Source organism: Manacus vitellinus, unplaced genomic scaffold, assembly GCF_001715985.3.
Source record: "Manacus vitellinus isolate BGI_N305 unplaced genomic scaffold, ASM171598v3 scaffold_6_pilon, whole genome shotgun sequence".
Classification (NCBI taxonomy): domain Eukaryota; kingdom Metazoa; phylum Chordata; class Aves; order Passeriformes; family Pipridae; genus Manacus; species Manacus vitellinus.
This window is the reverse complement of record NW_021940750.1, coordinates 17,785,517-17,806,352: the sequence shown is the minus strand read 5'-3', so window position 1 is coordinate 17,806,352 and position 20,836 is coordinate 17,785,517. Positions and strand designations below refer to the sequence as shown.

The window sequence follows — 20,836 nt, the reverse complement described above, 5'->3', positions numbered from 1 at the left end:
CTGTGAGTTCTGACTGTTTATCCCATCATTTCCCCTCTAATCAGCTATGGAATGCAGCCTCCCTCAAGGTGATATCTGAAGCCTCTGTCAGCTTCTTACTCTGTAACCTTTTCTGTTTCCTGTCGTGTCTGGTAATTTTCCACGTCTTGTTCAATTAGCTGAACCTAAGACCTAAACCTAGTTAGCAGCTCAGTCATTTCACTGTAGTCCTAACAATTCCTTTGCTTCCTTTTGACCGTCTTCGAAAATGGGATCATGGGGTGTGCATGAGTAACAAACCAAGGGGCTGTGGTTTACTAACTCTGCAGAATTTGCAGGAGAAAGGAAACAGCTAAACAGAGTTTCAGCTATTGTTCTCTTTTAAGGCAGCTAGAAATGTCAGCTTCCTGATAGCAGTAAGCATATATATATTTCTCCCCACCTTTTTTTCTTCTTTTAGGCACCAAGAGTTGAAGCACAGGTTCTTTTAGGATCTCTAGTTTGTTTTCCCAATTTATATCGTGAACTACCAGCTCTTCACCCAAATATTCCTGACATTGCTGTGTCTCACTTTACGGATGTTAAGGTAGGAATTTTAAGAATATTTTGCTAGTATTCAGCTAGTATATGTTTAATATGGTGTTTTTCCAGAAAATGCTAACTAAAATTTTAAGACACTAAAATTTTTGAGAAATAATTTCAAATAGATTATAAGACTCAAGATCTCATAAAATCTTGTCCAACTTTATACTGCTAAACATACTTTAGAATTGCTATTAAGTTAATAATAAACTGTTTTCTTATGTTTTATAAAAGGAAATTATGTGTTATCTCACCCTTTCAAGCCTACTCCCATTAGGGCTATTTGCGTGTTTCAGTTTTAATCAACCGAGACTGAAGTTTGAGGGGCTTAAGATTCGTTATTTAATTTATTGAGAGTTCACAACTGGTGAGATCTGCCTGTGTTCCTAGGGGCTTTAGAAAACTTCTGTACATCAATGTGTACAAAAGTTAGCCAAAAGGCAAAGATTAATGGAGACCTTACCCTGTATATCGTGAAACAGCCTTGGCTAGTATGCCAGTATACTGAAACTGCACAGAGCTCAGTCTAAGAAAGGCTCCCCTTAAGGTTTTGAAACTGTTTCAATTTAGGGAGAAATGATGACTTGAGAGTTGCTTTATATCTTGCTCCCCTTTGGAGACTGATTTTGAATTTTTTCTTTCTTATTTCTATTATATAATGGCTGTTTATTTGAACTGTATTGAGGGCAACCTACAGCTTTAGGGACATTACACTGCAATTGAGTCAAATTCTTCTTGACATCATTCTTTAAGGCACTGTAGTCATTTATTCTGCAACTAGTTGCAAATACTTTTAAAATTATTTAAATTTTTTAAAAATGCTTGTTTAAATCTGGAAGTAGTAGATTCTTTCTGTCATATCCATCAACACTATTCACAGAAGCTAGCTTGAAGGAGTCCCTTATTGGTTTTTTTACCCTTGATATTTTGTGGAAATGTTTTGACAAAAACTGGATAAATGGTTCATCAGCAGAAATTAGGACAGAAACTTGTGGGATATTCTTGGGGTAGCACAATAATGAGCATCTGAGACAGACTAGAAGTTTGGAGTAGTAGTAAGCAAACAATTCATCTGACCAGATCCTAGAGACTTAGCTAAGCAACATGCCTGTGTGCACTATAATAAAATTCTGATTTTCTGATGCTTCATGTTATGGAGTTATGGGTAAATCAATGAGTGTTTTCCACTTCGTTTTAGGAACTCATAATTAAAACTGTGTTAAGTTCAGCAAGAGAGGAACCGTCTGGTCCTGCACGGTATGTCATATAAAAAGAGCTTCTAAATTAATAGATTTTTTTCTTTATTGGACTGTTTTGAGGTGGATATATTTGAAATCTTAAAGTAAAAGCTTGTGTGCATTTTATTAATGATTTTCTTCACCACAAAACTATGATCCACCATGTGAATTTGAAATTGTTTGTAATAGAGATATTAAAAGAATAGACTGGGCTGGTCTAATCCGATATCCTTTCTCTGATAGTGGTTGATAGGAAAGAGTGTAAATATGGGTAAGAGAATAAGCTGTATGCTTTCGCAGCCTACCCTGGTGTTCAGCTCAGGGATTTTCCATACCACAGAGGCATTTTTTACTTTCATTGAAGACAAGACTATTTATAAGGGAAAGGTATAGTTATTTTTTATTGGACTACATGATTTAATTTGAAAAACAGACAGAAACAATACAATGTAAAGGAGCTTTTTTTTTTATGGTATGGACAAGAAGCAGAAAATATTGAGCTAAACACTAAATTGGGAATGGTTGCTCTGATGCTTAAACCTAAGCATCTTCATCAAGTAGGGGACTTCAGAGAGGATAGGTATTGGTTTTCTATTTCTTAATCTGTTTAGGATTTTGTTCCTCCTTACCCATCCTCAGAGGCTTTCACTTAGAGTCCTGCCTATGGGATCGGAACAGGAGTCTGTAACACCTACCAAGGAAGAGCATACTTGTGTGCCTTACATGTTTGGGAAGAATGTATATATATGTCCAACTTATATATTGTCACTTAAAAATACTAAAACTACATACCTGAAAAACTACAAGCCTGGAAAGATCAGCTTATTGAACCTTTAAATATTTTGCTGGAAAATCAAGAGCGGTTTTCATCAGCCCACCTGTTTCTTCACTTGATCTGATAATATCAACACAGGGGAAGGAGGGAATGTTCTGAGATCATGTTAATTTCATTTTTCCTGTTCTTTACAGAACTGATTTCTGAAAAGCATAACACTCTCCATTTTGCTTTTGAAAAAAGTGATTTAAATCCACTTGGTTCATAATATTGTTTCTGATCCTGTGGCACTGAGGCACACTGTATGGGCATCTTCAGTTCTGGCAGTGTGACTGGGAAGAGGAAGAGAACATCCTGCACATCCCCATATCCTGTCTGGCTATGAGGGTGTGTGTATAGGAGTGGAGCATATGTGCATGCACAGCCTTTCAGAATGCTGAGTTTATGCTGCCCCCAAAATGCAGAGTTGGACCACTGTATGTAATAGCATTAATTTAAGATTGAAAAGGAATAGATGCCCAATGTCTCTTTGGGTTACCTCTGCCCCTCACCTTCTTCTGAGGGACAGAAGAGTTTGTCTTCATTGGAGGGATAATGATGTTACCACAGCTTCTGAAGCCTGACTGCCTTACTCCTCAGTGGCCATTTATCCACAGTCCTTTTTGGTAATAACTTCTCTGATACCATCTGTTTTACAGCAGTACAGAATTCATAGGGGTCACACTCTGAGGTTGTCTTTAGGATCTGCATTACAATTTTGCTATATCAGCTCAGCCACTAGTAGAGGCTTAATTGTCTTTGCAATTTCCTAGGAGAGAACATAGGTACATAGCTGGTACTTGGAACATAGATACACAAGCTTTGTGTATCTATAGTAAGTCTGAGAGATTATATATATTATATGCATATATATACCCAAGCTATAAATCTGTTTATCACTTCCACAGAGGCTCAGTGTTTTGTGTTTTGACCCAACTAGTCTTCAGGGAAGTCACTTATCTGAAATATGTTCTACTCTCAGATCTCCATCTCTAAAGAATAAGAACTGTATTAATCAAATACCTCTCCTGCTGCAAACAGTCTGAAAAAGAAGTGACAGGTTGATGGACTTTTTCTGCTTGTGCTCAGCAATCACAGCCTTAACAGGCTGTGATTCTTTAATGATAACATTAGGACCACATTATTACACAGTTTTTCAGAGACTATTCTGAATAGTGATAACAAAACTGGCATTCTTAGTAGAAACCTCCCAGACTCTAGATATTTTGCACATCAGTATATCACTGGATGTGGAATGGTTCTCAGTAGCATGAAGAAAACTTAAATAGTAACACAGACTTAGAATTGTCTACTCCTCTGTATACTAAAGATTTTTTTTGAGTCACTTTACACAAACTGTCTACAGTTATTGTTAAATATATTTGTGTTTTCTTTTTGTCAGAAAGAATTGAAACACGTACTATGGACATGGCAGAAGTGTAGATTGCTCCACATCCTCTGAGGCTGGAGTGTGTTTAAAACATTCCTGGGAGTAGCTTGCAGTAGAAGCTTGTAGTAGTAAATTGTCCTGAAAATTTTCTCTAAGAAGAAAATTACAAAGATCTTAGATTATTCCAATACTTATTTAATTTTTACAGTGAGGTTGGATTTATGACCAGTGTATAGGAAAAATCTTTTCTAGTGGAAATTAAATTTTTATGTGTCTTACTGCACATCAGAAGATTTCTAAACATTTCCTTTCTTAATTGTGATCTATTCTCAGTGTGCCCTTCAACATTTCCTCCATATGCAATATTTCCCAAAGTTGTTTATTATTTTTATCACTTTTTTTCCTAGATTCCATCAGTCTTGTTTTTATTCTAAAACTGGATTAATCAAAATGTACTGGAGGCAGTCTTGCAGTTATTCTCTCAGTGGCAATGTACAAAACAGGGTGGTTTTACACTACCGTGTAGAATTGATTCCTGTATGTAATTTTGCTACCTGTAAGCATTTTTATGACTCTGTGTAGCCTTAAAACCCTTTTTCTGCAGCACAGGCTTCATAGCCACTTCTGTTCCTATTCTAGCCTATGATTTTTCCCTCCCAGGTGTAGTGGTTTGCAGTTTACATGACCGGCTTTCATCTTGTTGATTTTGGATTGCTTTCTAATTTTATCCAGAGGATTTTGAATTCTTAAGTTTTTCCTAAAATATTTGCATACTGTGTTCTAGAAGATAATTACTAATGACTCAGAGATGGCTTAAGCTAGCTCCTTAACATTTCTGAACAAATTTCATCCATATGATTTGAACACGTATACCTAAGTACCCTTTACCTTTACACTTCTATTTCCTGATTTAAATGAAGAAACAACAGAAGTTGAAGTACTTAATCACAGTATGTATACTGTCTATAGCATTCATTTACCCCTCCTCTATTCATCCGTATTTATTGTCAATCTAAAACAATGTAAACATCTATGAACAAGTAACATTTCTCTCTCTTGTCTCTGTGTCTCAGAAGCTCTAAATAAATATGCGCAACTCTTATGTTGGAACGGAGGAACCTTCCGCCACAATTTTTACTTTGTCTTAAAAAATATAAGACTTTCTCATACATTGATTTCAGGTAATAGTTTTAATCAAAAAAGCGCATAGAGATGCAGGAGTTCTTGATATCTTTTTGGATTTTTCAGTTACTCAGAAGGATGCTTCCTCTGTCCTTTCCTCTGCCTTCACCAGGGTACTTCAGATTTTTTGCTCATTTTTATATAAGTTACAGCACTGTAAAGGTTTTTGTGTAGTTCTTTTGGAAATACTAAAAACATATTTGTTGTTATATGTCTTTAGCAAGGCATAATAAATCATAAAAATTGCACATTCTTGTAGAATGTTTCTCAACACTTGTCCTCCAATGTCGTTCTACAGATGTGTTGCGCTTTGCAGCCTTGGTATTTGGATCTGTGAGGAACTCGTTCATGAATCACATCATCCTCAGATCAAGGAAGCATTGAATGTGATTTGTGTTTCTTTAAAGGTGAGAGACTTAAACTTTTACAATGTATATTGACTTGATGTGTAAAGATATTTTGTCTTTTCGAAGTCATGATCACATTTTAGCATCCTTATTTTGGTCTCATTTGCAATCCTTACAAAAGAGTGAATTCAGTTCAATTAGTGGATCTCTGAACTGTCAAGAGTTCTTTACCCTTCTTTAAGTTTGGAGGGAAAGGTGTGCTGGGAGATAAGATAGTGGATCTTTATCTTAATATACATAATTAGCCACTTTAACCTCTACCCTTTGGACCATAGTAGTTTGTCCATCACCCCATCTTCCTTTAATAATCCTTGCAATTCAGATTTCAGTAAAAGCACTACTATCTCTGTCTGGCTTTGTCCAGTTATACCCCTTCCCACATCCTGGACCCAAACTTACACTAGAGTTTTCTGCATCTGTTTGTAACTAGATCCAGGAGCCTGTGGTGGATTAACCTTAAGTAAGGGCCAAACTTCCACCCATCCACTCACTCATTACCCCTCCTCAACAGGACAGGGACAAAACAGCATGAAAAATCTTATGGGTCAAGATGAAGACAGGGAGATTGCTTACCAGCTACCATCATGGGCAAAACAGATTTGAGTTAGGGAAGTTAATTTATTGCTAGTTAAAATAATTTCAGCAGTGAGAAGCAAAGACAGAATTTAAAATGTCACCTTTCCCAGCCCTCCCTTTCAGCTTCACTCCTTCGTTTCCAACTCCTCTGCCTCCCTCTACCCCAAAGTAGTACAGAGCAGATGAGAAATGAGGAGTTATGGTCAGTACACAACAGTTACTATCTACTACTTCTTCCTCCCTCCTTTCACTGGCTGCAGTCCTTCAGGATAAACCTCCTTCTGTGTGGACTGTCTGTGGACTGCCCACAGACAGCCCTCAAGAAATATCCAATGCTGCAGTGCGGGGTGCTCCAGTGTGGATCTCCTTTGGCATAGTCTTATCCGTAGGCTGCAGGGAAATCTCTGCTCTAGCATCTGGAGCACCTCTTCCTCCTCCTCCTCCTTCTCTGACCTTTGTGTTTGCCTACTGTTTGTCATTCCTTTCTTTTTTTTTTTTTTTTTTTTTTTTGGTTTTTCATTCTGTGCCTGTGTGGCATATTTACCCTTTCTTAAATATGTTTTCACAAAGTCGCCACATACTTGGCAGATGGGCTCAGCTGTTCTTTGGTGGGTCCATTGCAGAGCTGGCTGGAACCTGCTTTTTCTGGCATGAGGCAGTCCCTAGCCTTTTCTCACAGAGAATCCCCTGTAGCTTCTCCATTACCAAAACCTAGCCATATACACCCAGCAGAGAACAATACAAAGACACTGGACTGCAAAAGTGTTGGAGTTTTTCCTTCTGCAGCATTTGTGTCTTCTGCCTAGGCTAGCCGTGGTTGTCCAAGTTACTCACATCCTGACTAATTGGCATCCTGGGCTACCAGTATTCTTAAAACCTCCATGGTGCATTCTGTTGCCACTTTGCAAAAGGAAGAGGTCATGGTAGAGGGGACATTGGAAGGAATCCCAGTTTTGGGAGCCATCTACCATGTATGCAGAAAGTCTGTCCCAAACCAAGTTGCTGCCTTGTACTCTTTGGCTACTGACTGAGCAGAGCATCCAGTGTAAGAGGGGACCAGGAAAGAAAGTGGGAAGGTGGCAAGTGCAAAGGCCAAGCAGAAGTTTTCCAAAGCTTCTTGTGCTCCTTGCTCACCTGCTCTCTTCTTGCCCCTGCCAGCCAAATCCCACTATGCCCATAGGCTCATGACATTCTGTGCATGTTCACTTCTGAGTTTGAGAGTCCCTGCATTATGCAGTACTGTTTCTTAGTCCTGCCTACATATTTAGAAAGAAATGTAGAGTACTTATGCTGCATGCCTGGAAGGCACTGGAGGATGTTTAATTTGCTGTGGCAGTGCTTTTCTGTACTTATTCCAGGAGCTGGACTCTTTTGGGGTTTTTTTTTCTGGATAAGTGTTTTTGTTTTCCTACTACTTTACATCTTTTTCGTATTTGTTCTTGTTTTATAGAGTAATATTTGTAAAAACATGTCATTTTTTAGCATTTTGCAAATTTGCATGTTTGTGAGAAATAGCTTCAACTTTTCAAGTATTTTCAATTTATTTCCATTTATTTTCAGAACCTTTCTATGTGCTCTTTGCATCAAAATTCAATAAATAGTCTACTCTTTGTATGTATACACATTGATAAAAATTGGAGTACACCCATTATACATGACTTCTGTCAGATGTTGAGGACTGTTACTTTCTTTTAAGCAATGGTAATCTGAAAAATATCTTAGCAGATCAGCTCATCACATCTCATGATGCAGGTTTTGAGTCTACATCTAAAATAGGTAGCTGCAGGGCTTTTAGTATTAGACTCTAAATTGCAATTTCCTGTTTTGCAAAGTCACACTCATTCTTTGCAGCTCCACTAATACTATCTTCCAGGGTTTTCCCCTTGTTTTTTAATATCCCTTAACTCTTGCATTTTATCAAGTTTCTGTGCAGGTTTGATATTGGGCAAATGATGTTTTCATCTTGCTTCTGCAATTTATCAACATTTGAACTATTTTTAATCCTGAAATTCATAGTGATTTCTCTTCTTTTTCTTTGATGTATACATATCTCATTTTTACATAATTATTTCTATCTCATTTACGTAAAACGTAAATTACTTCTTGAATGGCAGAACAAAGATTTTTATATTTCTACTTTGTTTTGCTTTGTGTTGGCTAAAACATCCAAAGCATGTTGGCTTTTTTCCTGTTCTGAGCAGTGGCATACATTCCCAATTGAGTTTAATAGTAAAATGAAAAGTTCATAAATATGTCATGGGAGAAAAAATTACCTCTAATTTGTTACCCAAGCAATCTCCTGGCTACCAAGTAGTCAGAGGTTTGAACTTCCAGAATGGATTATTTTCTTATTTTCAGGAGAAATGAATGGATAGAGAGCTTTAGTCCTAGTCCAACTTACTGGTAAGTTCAGTTGAGCAAATAACATTGAATAGAAATGTTAGCAGCAGTTATATTCCTATTTTTGGAATACCAGAAGCATATTCAGAGCTGCAGTTCAGCAGCTTGCTTTGGATATAGCTAGTGCTTCTCCCAGCAATGTGGCAATACTGCTGTGTCTGCATTAACCTCTGCTGAAGTCTGAGCACAAAGGATCCTAACCAGCCATCCAGACCCCTACATCTCATGATTTTGTTATGCTTCTCTTAAACATGCTGTAGATACATCACAAAATCGTGTTGTACAAGCTTAGTTGAATGAGAGCTAAACGTACATTATTTGCAAGTATGGACAAGGTTAAACTCATGATTTAATGTCCAGAAAGCAATAGACTGTTGTGGAGATGAACAGTGTGGTAAGACTACCCTTCTGAGAAAAATCCTGAGAGTTAAGCAATGGGCAAGTGCCAGTTCATTATCACCTTTTCCCCCCAACCCCATCAAGCATCTTTTCAAAAACTGTGTACACAGTTTCACTACTAAATATAAAAGTAGTGAATTCTTATCACAGAATATGCTGAGATGGAAGGGACCCACAAGGATCATCAAGTTCAACTTCTGGCCCTGCACAGGACCATCCCCAAGAATCACACTGTGTGCCCAAGAGCATTGTCCAAATGCTTCTCAAACTCTGTCAACCTTGGTGCTACGACCACTTCCCTGGGGAGCCTGTTCCAGTGCCCAACCACCCTCTGGGTGAAGAACCATTTTCTAATATCCAACCTAAACCTCCCCTGACACAACTTCAGGCCATTCCCTTGGGTCCTGTCACTGGTCACCACAGAGAAGAGATCAGTGTCTGTCCCTCCTCTTCCCCTCATGAAGAAGTTGTAGACTGCACTGAGGTCTCACCTCAGCCTCCTCCAGGCTGAACAGACCAAGTGAACTCAGCCGCTCCTCATACAGCTTCCCCTCAAGGCTCTTCACCATCTTCATTACCCTCCTCTAAGAGCTTAATGTCTTTCTTATATTGTGGCACCCAAAACTGCACACAGTATTCAAGGTGAGACCGCACCAGTGCAGAGCAGAGCAGGACAATCCCCTCCCTCGACTGTCTGGTGATGCTTTGCCTGATGCCCCCCAGGACACGGTTGACCCTCCTGGCTGCCAGGGCACTGCTGACTCATATTCAACTTCCCATCATCCAGGACCCTCCGGTCCCTTTCCATGGCACTGCTTTCCAGCATCTCAATCCCCAGTCTGTACAAACATCCAGGCTTGCCCCATCCCAGGTGCAGAATCCAGCACTTTCTCTTGTTGAACTTCATATGGTTGGTGATTGCCCAGTCCTCTAATTTGTTGAGGTCTCTCTGCAGGACCTCCCTGCCTTTGAGGGAGTCAACAGCTCCTCTGAGTTTTGTGTCATCTGCAAACTTGCTTGGTATCCCTTCTAGTCCAGCATCCAGGTCATTTATGAAGATGTTGAAGAGCACGGGGCCCAAGATAGAGCCCTGTGGAACCCCACTAGTGACAGGTCACCAGTCTGATGTTACCCCATTCACTGTTACGCTCTGTGCTCAACCCATGAGCTAGTTGCTCACCTACCACTTGATGTGTTTATCCAGCTGTGTGCTGGACATTTTGTCCAGAAGGATATTGTGCAAGAGAGAGTATTGAAAGCTTCTAACAGCTTCTAGGAGAAGCCACCCCTGTAGTCCCCTCCCGCTACCAAAACACAGCCACAGAAACCCACTACATTCCCTCCAGTTTAGGTACTGGGCATGATGTTTCATACTGTGTAATACCCGTTTGGCCAGTTCAAGTCACCCTTCCCAGTTTCTTTTGCATACCTCCTCACTGGCAGAGCATGAGACAAGAAAAAGCCCTTGACTTAGGATAAACAGGACTTGGCAAAAACCAAAACACCAGTGTGTTATCAACATCCTCCTCATTCCAAATCCAAAATAGAGCACTGTAACAGCTACTGAGAAGAAATTAACTCTATCCTCGCTGAAACCAGGACAACATTCTTTTGAAGTGTGATATATTGACAGCTTTCTGAAGCAGATGAAGAGTTTGGTCTGTTTCAGCCAATCCCCATATTCTTGATCAAAACTTCTTGCCTGATGCTCTTCCCATGAATAATAAAACTTGAGTGCACAAGACTAGGTTTTAAATTTATTCATATTCATTACTTTATACCTTTCATCTTAATGTGAAATTTATGTCTCCACTGACTTTTATTCCTTTCTTAAATTAAAAAAAATAAAATTCTTTTCAACCAAAGAACGGAAAGGCTGCGTAAACCAGCCTTACGAATCATTCATGTGTTCATCTTCATTTTAGAGCCTGATGAGCTTCTTTAAAAAAAACTGTAAAAATTAAAAAACTAAATGGTTCCTGTTTTTAAATAGTGAATGGCTGATTATTCAATGACTCTGGAAAGTCTCTAGGTCTCTTTCTCAGGTAATTTTTTCTTACATTCAGTCATCTGGATGCTCTGTATTAAGCTACTCCAGTTTGTCCACTCCATTTGTCTTCTCCAGTGACTTCGGGGGTTTCCTGCAAGCTTTTAAGGATGTTTTCAGCAATCTGGATTTGATCTCAAGTTCTGTAATCAAATTGTTATGCTTTCAGTTTTATTTAATTTTTTTCTGGTTGTCACTCAAGCTTGAGCATTAGAATCTATACCCTGCTTACTGTGCTCTTACAGAGTACTTTCACAGCATAAAGAGAGGCTGTCTCATGAGGGATAAAAAATAATGGTGTACTTGTCATAAGCTCTGGGAAGACTTGCAGATGTGAGGTGTTCGCTATGTTATTAATTAAAAGCTGACAATAACATGAAACTGCTTCCACTGAGAAACAGGGAAAGTCAGAATAAGAATTAACTACCCATTGTGTACTCTGGTTTCTGTCTCTGTGGATGACTTACAAGAGCCATTCATAGTCTTTCTTTATGCTTATATAGATACCACAAAAAGCGTTAATTAAAGCTTCATACACCATACTTTATGCTTGTACCATTTCTTTTAAATGTAAAAATGATAGCTCTGCTTTGATAAGAAGCTGACCCAGAACAGAGTATTCTTCCAGTGTATTTTCCACCTTTAATTTTTTGCCATTCAAAAATTTTATTCTGAAGTCTTTAATTTTCTGCTCAGGCTTCGTTGCCCAGGCATTTCAGCTTTCTTTAAGATTTATTTTTTTTTAAGGTCTGCGAGATGTATCCTTCTCTGAAGGGTTAATAGAACTGGACTGAGTAAGAAAACAGTCTACAAAGCCAAGAAATTAAATCTAAGTATTTTTGCAGCATAGTTGCCCCTTTCTGAGTTCAGAGGTAGACAGCCACCTTGCAGCACATACCTGTGACAACTTCACTGCTGAATAAAGTGAGATTAAAACAAGTAAACTACTTTTTTAATAATGCAGGAATTTACTTGTGAAATTAACTTTGTCCATGTCGTTTGCTGTACAGCTTAATGTTTTAAAGCAAGTGCAATGAAAGTAGAAACCTCAGTTACATGTCCTGTGGATTAACAATTTAGGGAAACATATCCCCATCTTTTAATCTCTTTGTTTTCCCACTTAAGAGTGTGGAACAGAGTGTACATCTCCTCCTAAGGCTGGGAGTTAATTGTACAAATGCATTCCCTTCTGCTTTGACCAGCACTGTAACTGTGGAAGGCAGGCTCCAGTGCAGCAACATTCTTCTGCCTTTAAATGATAACAGAGAAAAGCAGAGTTAAGCACAGAAGCCAAGGTGCATTCATGTCCATTCAAACAAGCACTGGACACAGCAGTTGCTAGCAAACAGCAGAAAAGTTAGTCTTGCATTCAGTACTATAGGCTGCAGTTTGGGTATGTGGCTCTTCACTTGCCTTGGTTCTCAGCAAAGACCTCTGATTTCAGAATTGAATCTTTGGGGTTTTTTGCAGTGATTCATTTATATTAAAAAGCATTAAGTTAACACGAAATGAATTCTTTCTTCCTGGCTTCATGATATTGTACTAACCAGTCTGAAGTTAGTTAGGAGACTCCTCTCCCCTTTTCCTCATTGTATGCCACTCATTGGTTGTCTGCCCCAAACCTTTCATGTTAGCTGCTAACATTTGTTTATGAGTAAATAATTCCTTTTAAGTTTTCTGAAATTTAACTCTGTTCCCCTGGTAAATAAGTACTTAAGGAACTATATTTATAAAACTGTTACTGAAATTTGTGACCACCCTACCACCTAATGTACTCTTACATGAAATCATTTCATCATCGTTGCTGTGCTGTGTTCTCTTTTCTAGTTTCCAAATAAAACAGTAGCCCAAGTTGCCTGCAGTATGCTGAACATGCTGATACATTATGTACATAGACTTCAACTGTATCAAGCTGATTCACCTTTACGGATTATTCAAGTAAGCAATTTTTGTAAACTTGAAATTTTTAATTATTTTAAAGGAAACAGTAAAATATATTTCCCTGGAATTAAAATACTGACAATTGCATTTCACAAAATATTTAATTAGTATAAACATAATCTTACTTAACACTAGCAGAAGGGATTTGCAGCATACTTACCTCCTGACTCTGGTACTAACATGTAATGTACTTGTATCAGACCTGTTTTTTCTCAGAGAAAAAATTACATGAGAATGTTGTCAATAAAGTCCAAGGTTTTTTAATATTAAATATCTTCAAATATGTTTATTTAAGTTTAGTGAGAAAGTGATTACTTAAAATATGGATCTGGAATTATATTTTTCATATCCGTTAAAGAGTTTCAGTTTAAAGCAAAAATAATTATTTTGTATATACTTCCCATAACAAGGAAATAGATTATGGCCTCTGTGAGTCCAAACCACAGAGAAAAGACAGAGATCTCCAGGTAACTGCAAAGGGAGTCATGTGAAAGCTTCTTAAGAGGTATAGCAAGCATTTCTTCTGATCCTCTGCAATCATATTTTTGATCAAGTGAAAACAGGGTGTATACGAATTCCAACAGTTCTAAGAAATAATGGAACACAGCCCCATACACAAACCAGCGTCAGATTCCTTCCTGCGCCCTATGAGTGTGTGGAGTCAAGTTCTCTTCTTATCTGAATATTTGGGGTAGCTGTGTAATTTCATTGTCCTTAATGCACTGACGTCAGTCAAGCAGAACATATTCTTTCAATGTCTTCTGCAAAACTCAATTAAAAGTTTTTTTATTTAAAAAAATTAGAAAAGAATACTGTAATTTGTCTCAAAATAACTTTAATAGAATTTAACCGTGAATCTAGTATCATGTCACATTTACCTGCTTAAAAATTATTTTTAATTTTAATATTTAGGTTATATTTTAAAAGAAATATGATCTGTTTCCCCAGATTCTGATAGCAACTATTACACATCTACTACCCAGTACAGAAGCTTCCTCTTATGAACAGGACAAGAGGGTGAGTATTTTTCATTTCTTTTTAATATGTCAGTTTAATTACAAAGGTGCATGACAAAACTTTGTTTCAAAATTAAAGCTGTTTTAAATCAGGGATTAGGCTTTTTACATATAATACAGTATAGTCATCCTAGAATTACAGCAATATTGTTTATCCAAGTGGAGTTCTGGTGGGAAAATATGCATTTAAAATTAATCAAGATTGATTGTTTTCAGTAATTAGAAAGTCTCCTTTTTCCTTATCCTCGGTGAACTTACAAGCAAATTAATGCAGAATGTTCAAACTTGTCTTATAGGGAAAATATACTCTCAACTTGTAGAGAGTACGTTGCAAAACATTTACAAGGTTAAGATTTTTTGGTGTTTCCATAGTATGTATGTTCTTAAGAAAGATAGCCTGTAATGTTCAAGTGAATTTGATTATCATCATCCTTCAAAATGATTACTGTTTGTGTTTTCAATGGGTGTGAGTCCCCTTGCTGAGATCTTTCTTTATCTGGTACTCACATTAGTACTTTCTGCCTCCTGAAAGCTGTGTCTCTTCTGAATTATTTGGCTTTGCTCTGGGGCTGTGGGACTCAATGGTCGTTTAAATTTGGGCACTTTGGTTCAGTTCGTTGCTGACAGCTCCGTCATTCTGGGCTACCATTCTCACAGGAGCTGGAGTTCATCTCTCGCTCATTTTGGCCTCCAGAGCTCTGTTTCACCTCTCGTCTGTTTGCAAAAAGTCAGGGGCTGTTGTAGACTACAGTCATATGCCAGGCTGCCACTTTTCTGCTTAGGGATGCTTTCCATAACTGGCAGTTTCCACGTGAACTAATGTTGATCATTGTACATCAAATACCATATAAAAAATTGTCATACCTATTTTGACAAACGTAGTCCTAACGGGTTTCTTAAAAATTGGTTTAATATAAAAAGACTTAGCCCTTGATCGTTAGGTGTTTCCAAGAAGCAAACTTGTAATGCATAATGTGAAATGACTGTTATGTTTGTGTCATTTTTTTAGTAAGTAAGTGGATTTTCTTTGAAAGACTTCTATTTAACTTGGTAAATATTTTAGAGAATCTTGCAGCTATTTGTCTGAGTTGTTTTCTCTTCCACGGCTTAGTTTTAAAAATTCAAAATAATTATTGAAAGTCAGTAAGTTATTAATAATTTGGTGTGTATGTGTCTTAATCTAATTCTGTTCTACAGTCTTTAAGACCATCCCTGAGAGGGAGTTGATTCTTTTGCTGACTGAGTAGCCTACTCAAGTTAGTTGGATTTGTTTCAGATGACACCTGGTGCTGCATAACATTACTGATATGTTGTGAAGGAAATTCTGTGTTATTTATAAAGCACTAAATGCAGATGAATTAGTTCCATTTTGTGTAATCCGTGATTCACTTTACAGTGAAATTTCTGTGCACAGTGGCACATCAGCCTTAATTTGGACCTGTGTTATCTCTCAATTTAAAAATAGCACCCTACAAATCAAATTTGAAAACCGAGAGTATCGTCTTATCTATCTGTATAGTATCTGCTCACAGTCTTACCATGATGAGAAATTGTTGAATGGATGGTCTTTGTTAAATACCTCAGTAGCCAAAGTTTTTACTGATGTCGTAAGTTTTGAACATACAGTGGTTAAACAAGCATGACCTGCCATTACTGCAGAAGGTTGACTCTACTGAATTGAAAAAGAAAGCAGAACGGAGAAATAAAATAAAATGATAAATATGAAGTAACAGGTGCTGGTTTAATTGATTTGTAATTGAAAGTGTTTGTTCCAGTTGGTGGTTTCTTTACTTCTCTGCTTATTGGATTGGATAATGGCCTTGCCATTAAAGACTTTGCTGCAGCCTCTTCATGCTACAGGAGCAGAAAATGATAAGACTGAAAGATCCGTTCTTAACTGTATATATAAGGTACATGTTTCTTTACTAGCTTTGTACATATGGACGTAGTGTCAGTTTTCATGGAAATGAAGTCAAAAGTTTTCTGTAAGCTGACTGCCATTCAACTGCTGAAATGTGGAGTGCTGGCTCAGTTCTTGTACATTTCACTGTAACAGCTTGACCTTTGGTATATTTGGAATTGATGATTTTATTTTACATTTTGGATGTTTAACCAAGACTTTTTTTTTGTATGTCATATTGATTGCAGATGCTTGTATTGTAGAAGACTAGCTATACATAAGACAAAAGGATGGAACTTATATACCAAGAAATTTCAGTTAGAAATCAGCAAAGCAAAAAACACTAAGTTATTATTACTGTCTTTAGGAATACAGAAGAAAGATAGGGTGTTTTTTTTTCTTTTTTCAAGGGAAGGGGATTAAAAGCTCTAGCAGCTTAGACCTGGCATATGTAATTAAAGAAGATAGAAGATCTAAAAAGTAGCTTAATGATTTGTTATGAGTTTTGTTTCTTTATTGTTAAATTCCACTTTGGTGTAGACACTCTTTTAAGAATTTTCTTTGCAGACCAGAGTTTGTTTCTGTAAACATTAAGCATCTAAAATTTTCCGACTTTTGGTCCTACCTACTTGATTCTAACAAATCAATTTAAAAAATGTAAATAAAAATAAACTTAATTTCTTATAAAACTATCAAGTAGGAATTTCAGTAGGTAATGTAATGAACTTCTGGTTTTGTTCTAGGTTCTGCATGGATGTGTCTATGGGTCTCAATGTTTTAGCAACCCTAAATATTTTCCTCTAAGCCTTTCTGATCTGGCATGTATGGATTACGATCCTTTTATGCATTTAGAAAGCTTAAAGGAACCAGAACCACTGCATTCTCCAGACTCAGAGAGATCTTCTAAACTTCAGCCAGTCACTGAAGGTTTGTCAAATTGCCAAAATACATTTTCTTTCAAAAAGATTTTGTCTTGGTTTGCAGTCTTGAAGTATTGGTCTAAAGCATATGTTTTCAGCTACATCTAGACACTAAAGAAGAACCATTAGTATGGAAAGAGCAAACGTCATTTTGAGCAATTGCTGTTCGATTAACTCAAATAAGTATGTTTTGAACAACACTAAGATCTATATGACATGGATTCTTCCATGCTCTGTTTATCAGCAAAAAGCGTTAAGTGCTGCAACATGGATAAATGTAACTTTGCATTTTAGTTTCAGTAAATTAATTTGGTTTTTTCCTAATTTTGCTTATTTTTCTAAGAATATTTTGGATTTTTCTTCCTGTCTGAACTTGCAATATTGAATGCTTTCTGTGAATTTTTGTAGCCTATCATTAATTTGTTGTCAATTTCTTTACATTGGCTAAAATCACTGAGTTGTCTAAAAAGAGAGAAATATTCTCTCATCTGCTTAGAACCTTAGGAGACCTGGGAATTAACATTTTCTTCACTACTCAGAAATAAAGAATCTGGAAACTATGCTACAGAGGAGTACCATGTATTATGCAGTGTATCTAATAAATACCAAATGGCTACATTGGGAAGAAAATTGAAAAAGATGAGATTAAGATATGAGAAATTCTGTGTAGTGCTATTCTCCCTCTGTATTAAGTTGTTCCATTTAGGCTTCCTTAAGGGTATTAAGAACCAGATAAATGCAGCAGCTCTTTGTAGCAGCTGTGTGCTAACAGCAGGTGATTTTGTGGTCTGCAGTGACTACGTGCTGTTTTTTATGTAGAGAAAATGGCTAATCATTGTGCCCTTGTCTAAGGCATGCTTCATCATCCTCAAGTACTTTTTTTGGCCAAAGAATTCTAAACATAGGGTTGTCCCCTAATAAGCTCAGTATTGGATTGAACAAGTCTGATTTGAGAACTATTGGCAGGAGAAGCTGTAATTATTAAATTTACTGAAGAATGAAGCAAGGTAATATAGTTGGCTTTTCGTCAAATGGCTGTGGTCTTATTAGTAAAAAGTAATCATCTGCTGGGTCAGAATGAAAGAGGCTTCGAAGTATTCATTCTGTCCTAATTACAGTCTCACCTATACATATTATGTAAAGCTAATATTTAAAGCATTTGCCAAAATTAACTTCCACTGCATGTTCTATTACAGTGTAGTGAATTGTAGTAGCTTTTCATGCCTGGCATCTTTTGTATTCTGTAATAATCTGTAATTATGGGTTAGCAGCAAACGCTGTGTGCCTTTTTTAATCTGGCAATCTGAAAAGACAACCCTGAATAGCTTTCTCTTTAAATGAATACAGTTGCACAAAGCCTTAGCATTGATATCTTCATTTTGCATTTCCGACCATGATCTGTTCTTTTATGATTTCTTGTTAAATTTCTTAGTAAAAGTAATCTCAGATGCTCCTTTTATCTCTCCAGATAAATTAAGTTTCAGGGCTCTGGAATTATAAGTCAGACTGTGAAATTTAATTGGTAGACTACGCTATTATAATGCAACCCTGGTCTTGTAACCTTGGCACTTCTAGTACCCATTGCCAGGCAGAGAATAAAACTGACAATGCTTGACCGATCACACAGCATCTGTTCTCCCTGGCATTGTTGGGGGAGTGAGAGGAGTAAAACTAGTGGATAACAACCAGTCTGGGACTCAATCAAGACAGAGGGTCAATTAGTACAAGCTAGTAGCAGAACAGTATGCCAATGAGTCAACCTCTTTTAGTAGAGGTTGAAGAAATGGAAATGAGCAGGGCAGCAGCTGTAGGGAAATCAGGGAAGTTCTACAAAGGCAGGGTGGGAATTGCTAGGCTCCTAGGTCACAAGTAAAGCTGAAAGTACTTATATGCCAGAATTGTAAAGACAGGGTGCTTTAATGGATGAGATCTATGTACCCTGTTATGCCTCCCTCTGTTCAAGGTCAGATCCATCACAAGTTTTGTGGACACTTAGCCACAACATGATGTGGTATGAGACCATGAAGATACAGGACTTTTAGGGACTATGTAGCGGAGGCAGGATCTATTGAGATGCTGGAGCAAGCCATGCAATAAACAGCAGGGCAAAGATTTCTTAAATCCTCTGGAAATAGGCGATGTAGAGAAAGAAGATGACTACTGGCCTCTTTTTTTCAGTGACTTGCCAAGTTCTGTCTCTCACAAGGAATCTCTTGTACCTAAGATTATCTGTGAAATTGTTCTCCTTTCTGTAGGCTTCAGATAAAGTGGTAGATTTCAGTATAAGATACACAAAGAATAACTTTGAAATTAGGTGTTAAGAATATTAAACTGTTATAATTAGACCAGAATGAACTTTTAGCAGCTGACAGTAAAGACATCATTAGGAAGCTTCTACTGCATCATCAGAACTTGCAGACAGCAAGTCTATGGTGCTTTCATATATCTAAAGAATCACTGGCCTTGTTTACAAGAAGGCTGATGAACTGTTCCTCTAGCTAGTATCGACAACAACCTACTCTAGCTACAGTACAGGCTTACAATTGCTGTCTGTGTGTGTCTCTGCCTCCCACCAGAGCTGCTCCATTACTCCCCTCCTCAGCTGAACAGAGGAAAGAAAACATAGTGAAAGGCTCATGGGTTGAGATAAATATGGGGAGAGATCACTCACCAATTACCATCACAGGCAAAACAGGTTCGACTCGGGGAAATTAATTGAATTTGTTAAGGAGCAAATCAGGCTAGGATAATGAGAAATAAACCCAAACCTTCAAAACACCCTTACCCCTCCCTCCTTCCAGGGCTTGACTTTATCATGAATCTCTACCTCCTCCTTACTTTTGGTGCAGGGGGATGGGTACTGGAGGCCTGCAGCCAGTTCATCACATTGCCTCTGCTGCTCCTGCCTCCACAGGGGAAGGACTCCTTATACTCTTCCCCTGCTCCAGCATGCGATCCCTCACACAGGAGACAATCCTCCATGAACTTCTCCAAAATAAGTCCTTCCCACAGGCTGCACTTCTTTATGAACTGCTCCAGCATGGGTCCCTTCCATGTGGTTTAGTCCTTCAGGCACAGGCTGCTCCAGTATAGGTCCCCCATTGGGTCACAGGTCTTGCCGGCAAACCTGCTCCAGCACAGTCTTCTTGCTCCAAAGTGCCACCATTCCTGCCAGGAGCCTGTGTCACTGTGGGCTTTCCGCAGGGTCACAGCCTCCTTTGGGCACCCATCTACTCCAACGTGGAGTTCAGCGTGGGCTGCATGTGGGTATCTGTTCCACTCCCATGGGCTGCAGGGGTACATCCTACCTCACCATGATCTACTCCATGGGCTGCAGGGGAATCTCTGCTCCAGTGGCTGGAGCACCTCATCCCCCTTCTTCACTGACCTCTATTTCCTGCGCAGTTGTTTCTCTCACATATTCTCACTCTGCTTTTCTCTGGGTGCAATTTGCTTCTGCCCAATAACCTTTTTACCTTCTTAACTATGTTATTCAAAAGGCATTACTACCATTGCTGATTGTTTTGGCCTTGGAAAGCAGCAGGTCCAACATGGAACTGGCTGGCATTGGCTTCATCAGACAGAGAAGTCACCCCTGTAGCCTCTCCACTACCAAACCTTGCCACACAAAGCCACTGTGCTAATTAACTGCACCTAACTAGCTGGCTTAATTAGATTATTCACAAGCTAACATAGACTGCGTAGTGCCATGATCTGCTAACCTACTTCTGAACTTTTACTTTTCATTTCAGGACCATAAACATATGTGGGAATTTTTATGCAGTTATAGGCAAAACCATTTTGAAACTTGTTCTTCATAGATCTCAAATCTGTTAGAGATAGTTGTGACTGGAAAATAGTAGTAACATTACGTAGACACAGTTGTCTATCAGTTATTGATTTAATTGATTTTTCCGCTATTACTCATATTTCTTCAGACAAATTTTAAACTCTTTTGCATAGATTGATCTTTTTTTCTGATGTTTTTCTATGTATTTCCATGTTTTTCTAATGTATTTCTAATGAAAAAGTTTTCCCCACATGA

The 20,836-nt window shown here is 38.0% G+C and overlaps 1 protein-coding gene across 20 annotated transcripts in view; it reads left to right on the top strand.

The window, feature by feature from the left end:
* The window catches only part of RALGAPA1 (Ral GTPase activating protein catalytic alpha subunit 1), a 142,416-nt gene that overhangs the window by 62,619 nt on the left and 58,961 nt on the right, over window positions 1–20,836 (top strand). For all 20 annotated transcript variants that reach the window (XM_029964221.1, XM_029964218.1, XM_029964207.1 and 17 more), the window contains 7 exons: window positions 440–565; window positions 1,760–1,818; window positions 5,484–5,592; window positions 12,842–12,952; window positions 13,904–13,972; window positions 15,747–15,881; window positions 16,615–16,798. In XM_029964221.1, coding sequence (XP_029820081.1) covers window positions 440–565; window positions 1,760–1,818; window positions 5,484–5,592; window positions 12,842–12,952; window positions 13,904–13,972; window positions 15,747–15,881; window positions 16,615–16,798 — 793 coding nt within the window. The remainder of the gene's footprint in view (window positions 1–439; window positions 566–1,759; window positions 1,819–5,483; window positions 5,593–12,841; window positions 12,953–13,903; window positions 13,973–15,746; window positions 15,882–16,614; window positions 16,799–20,836) is intronic.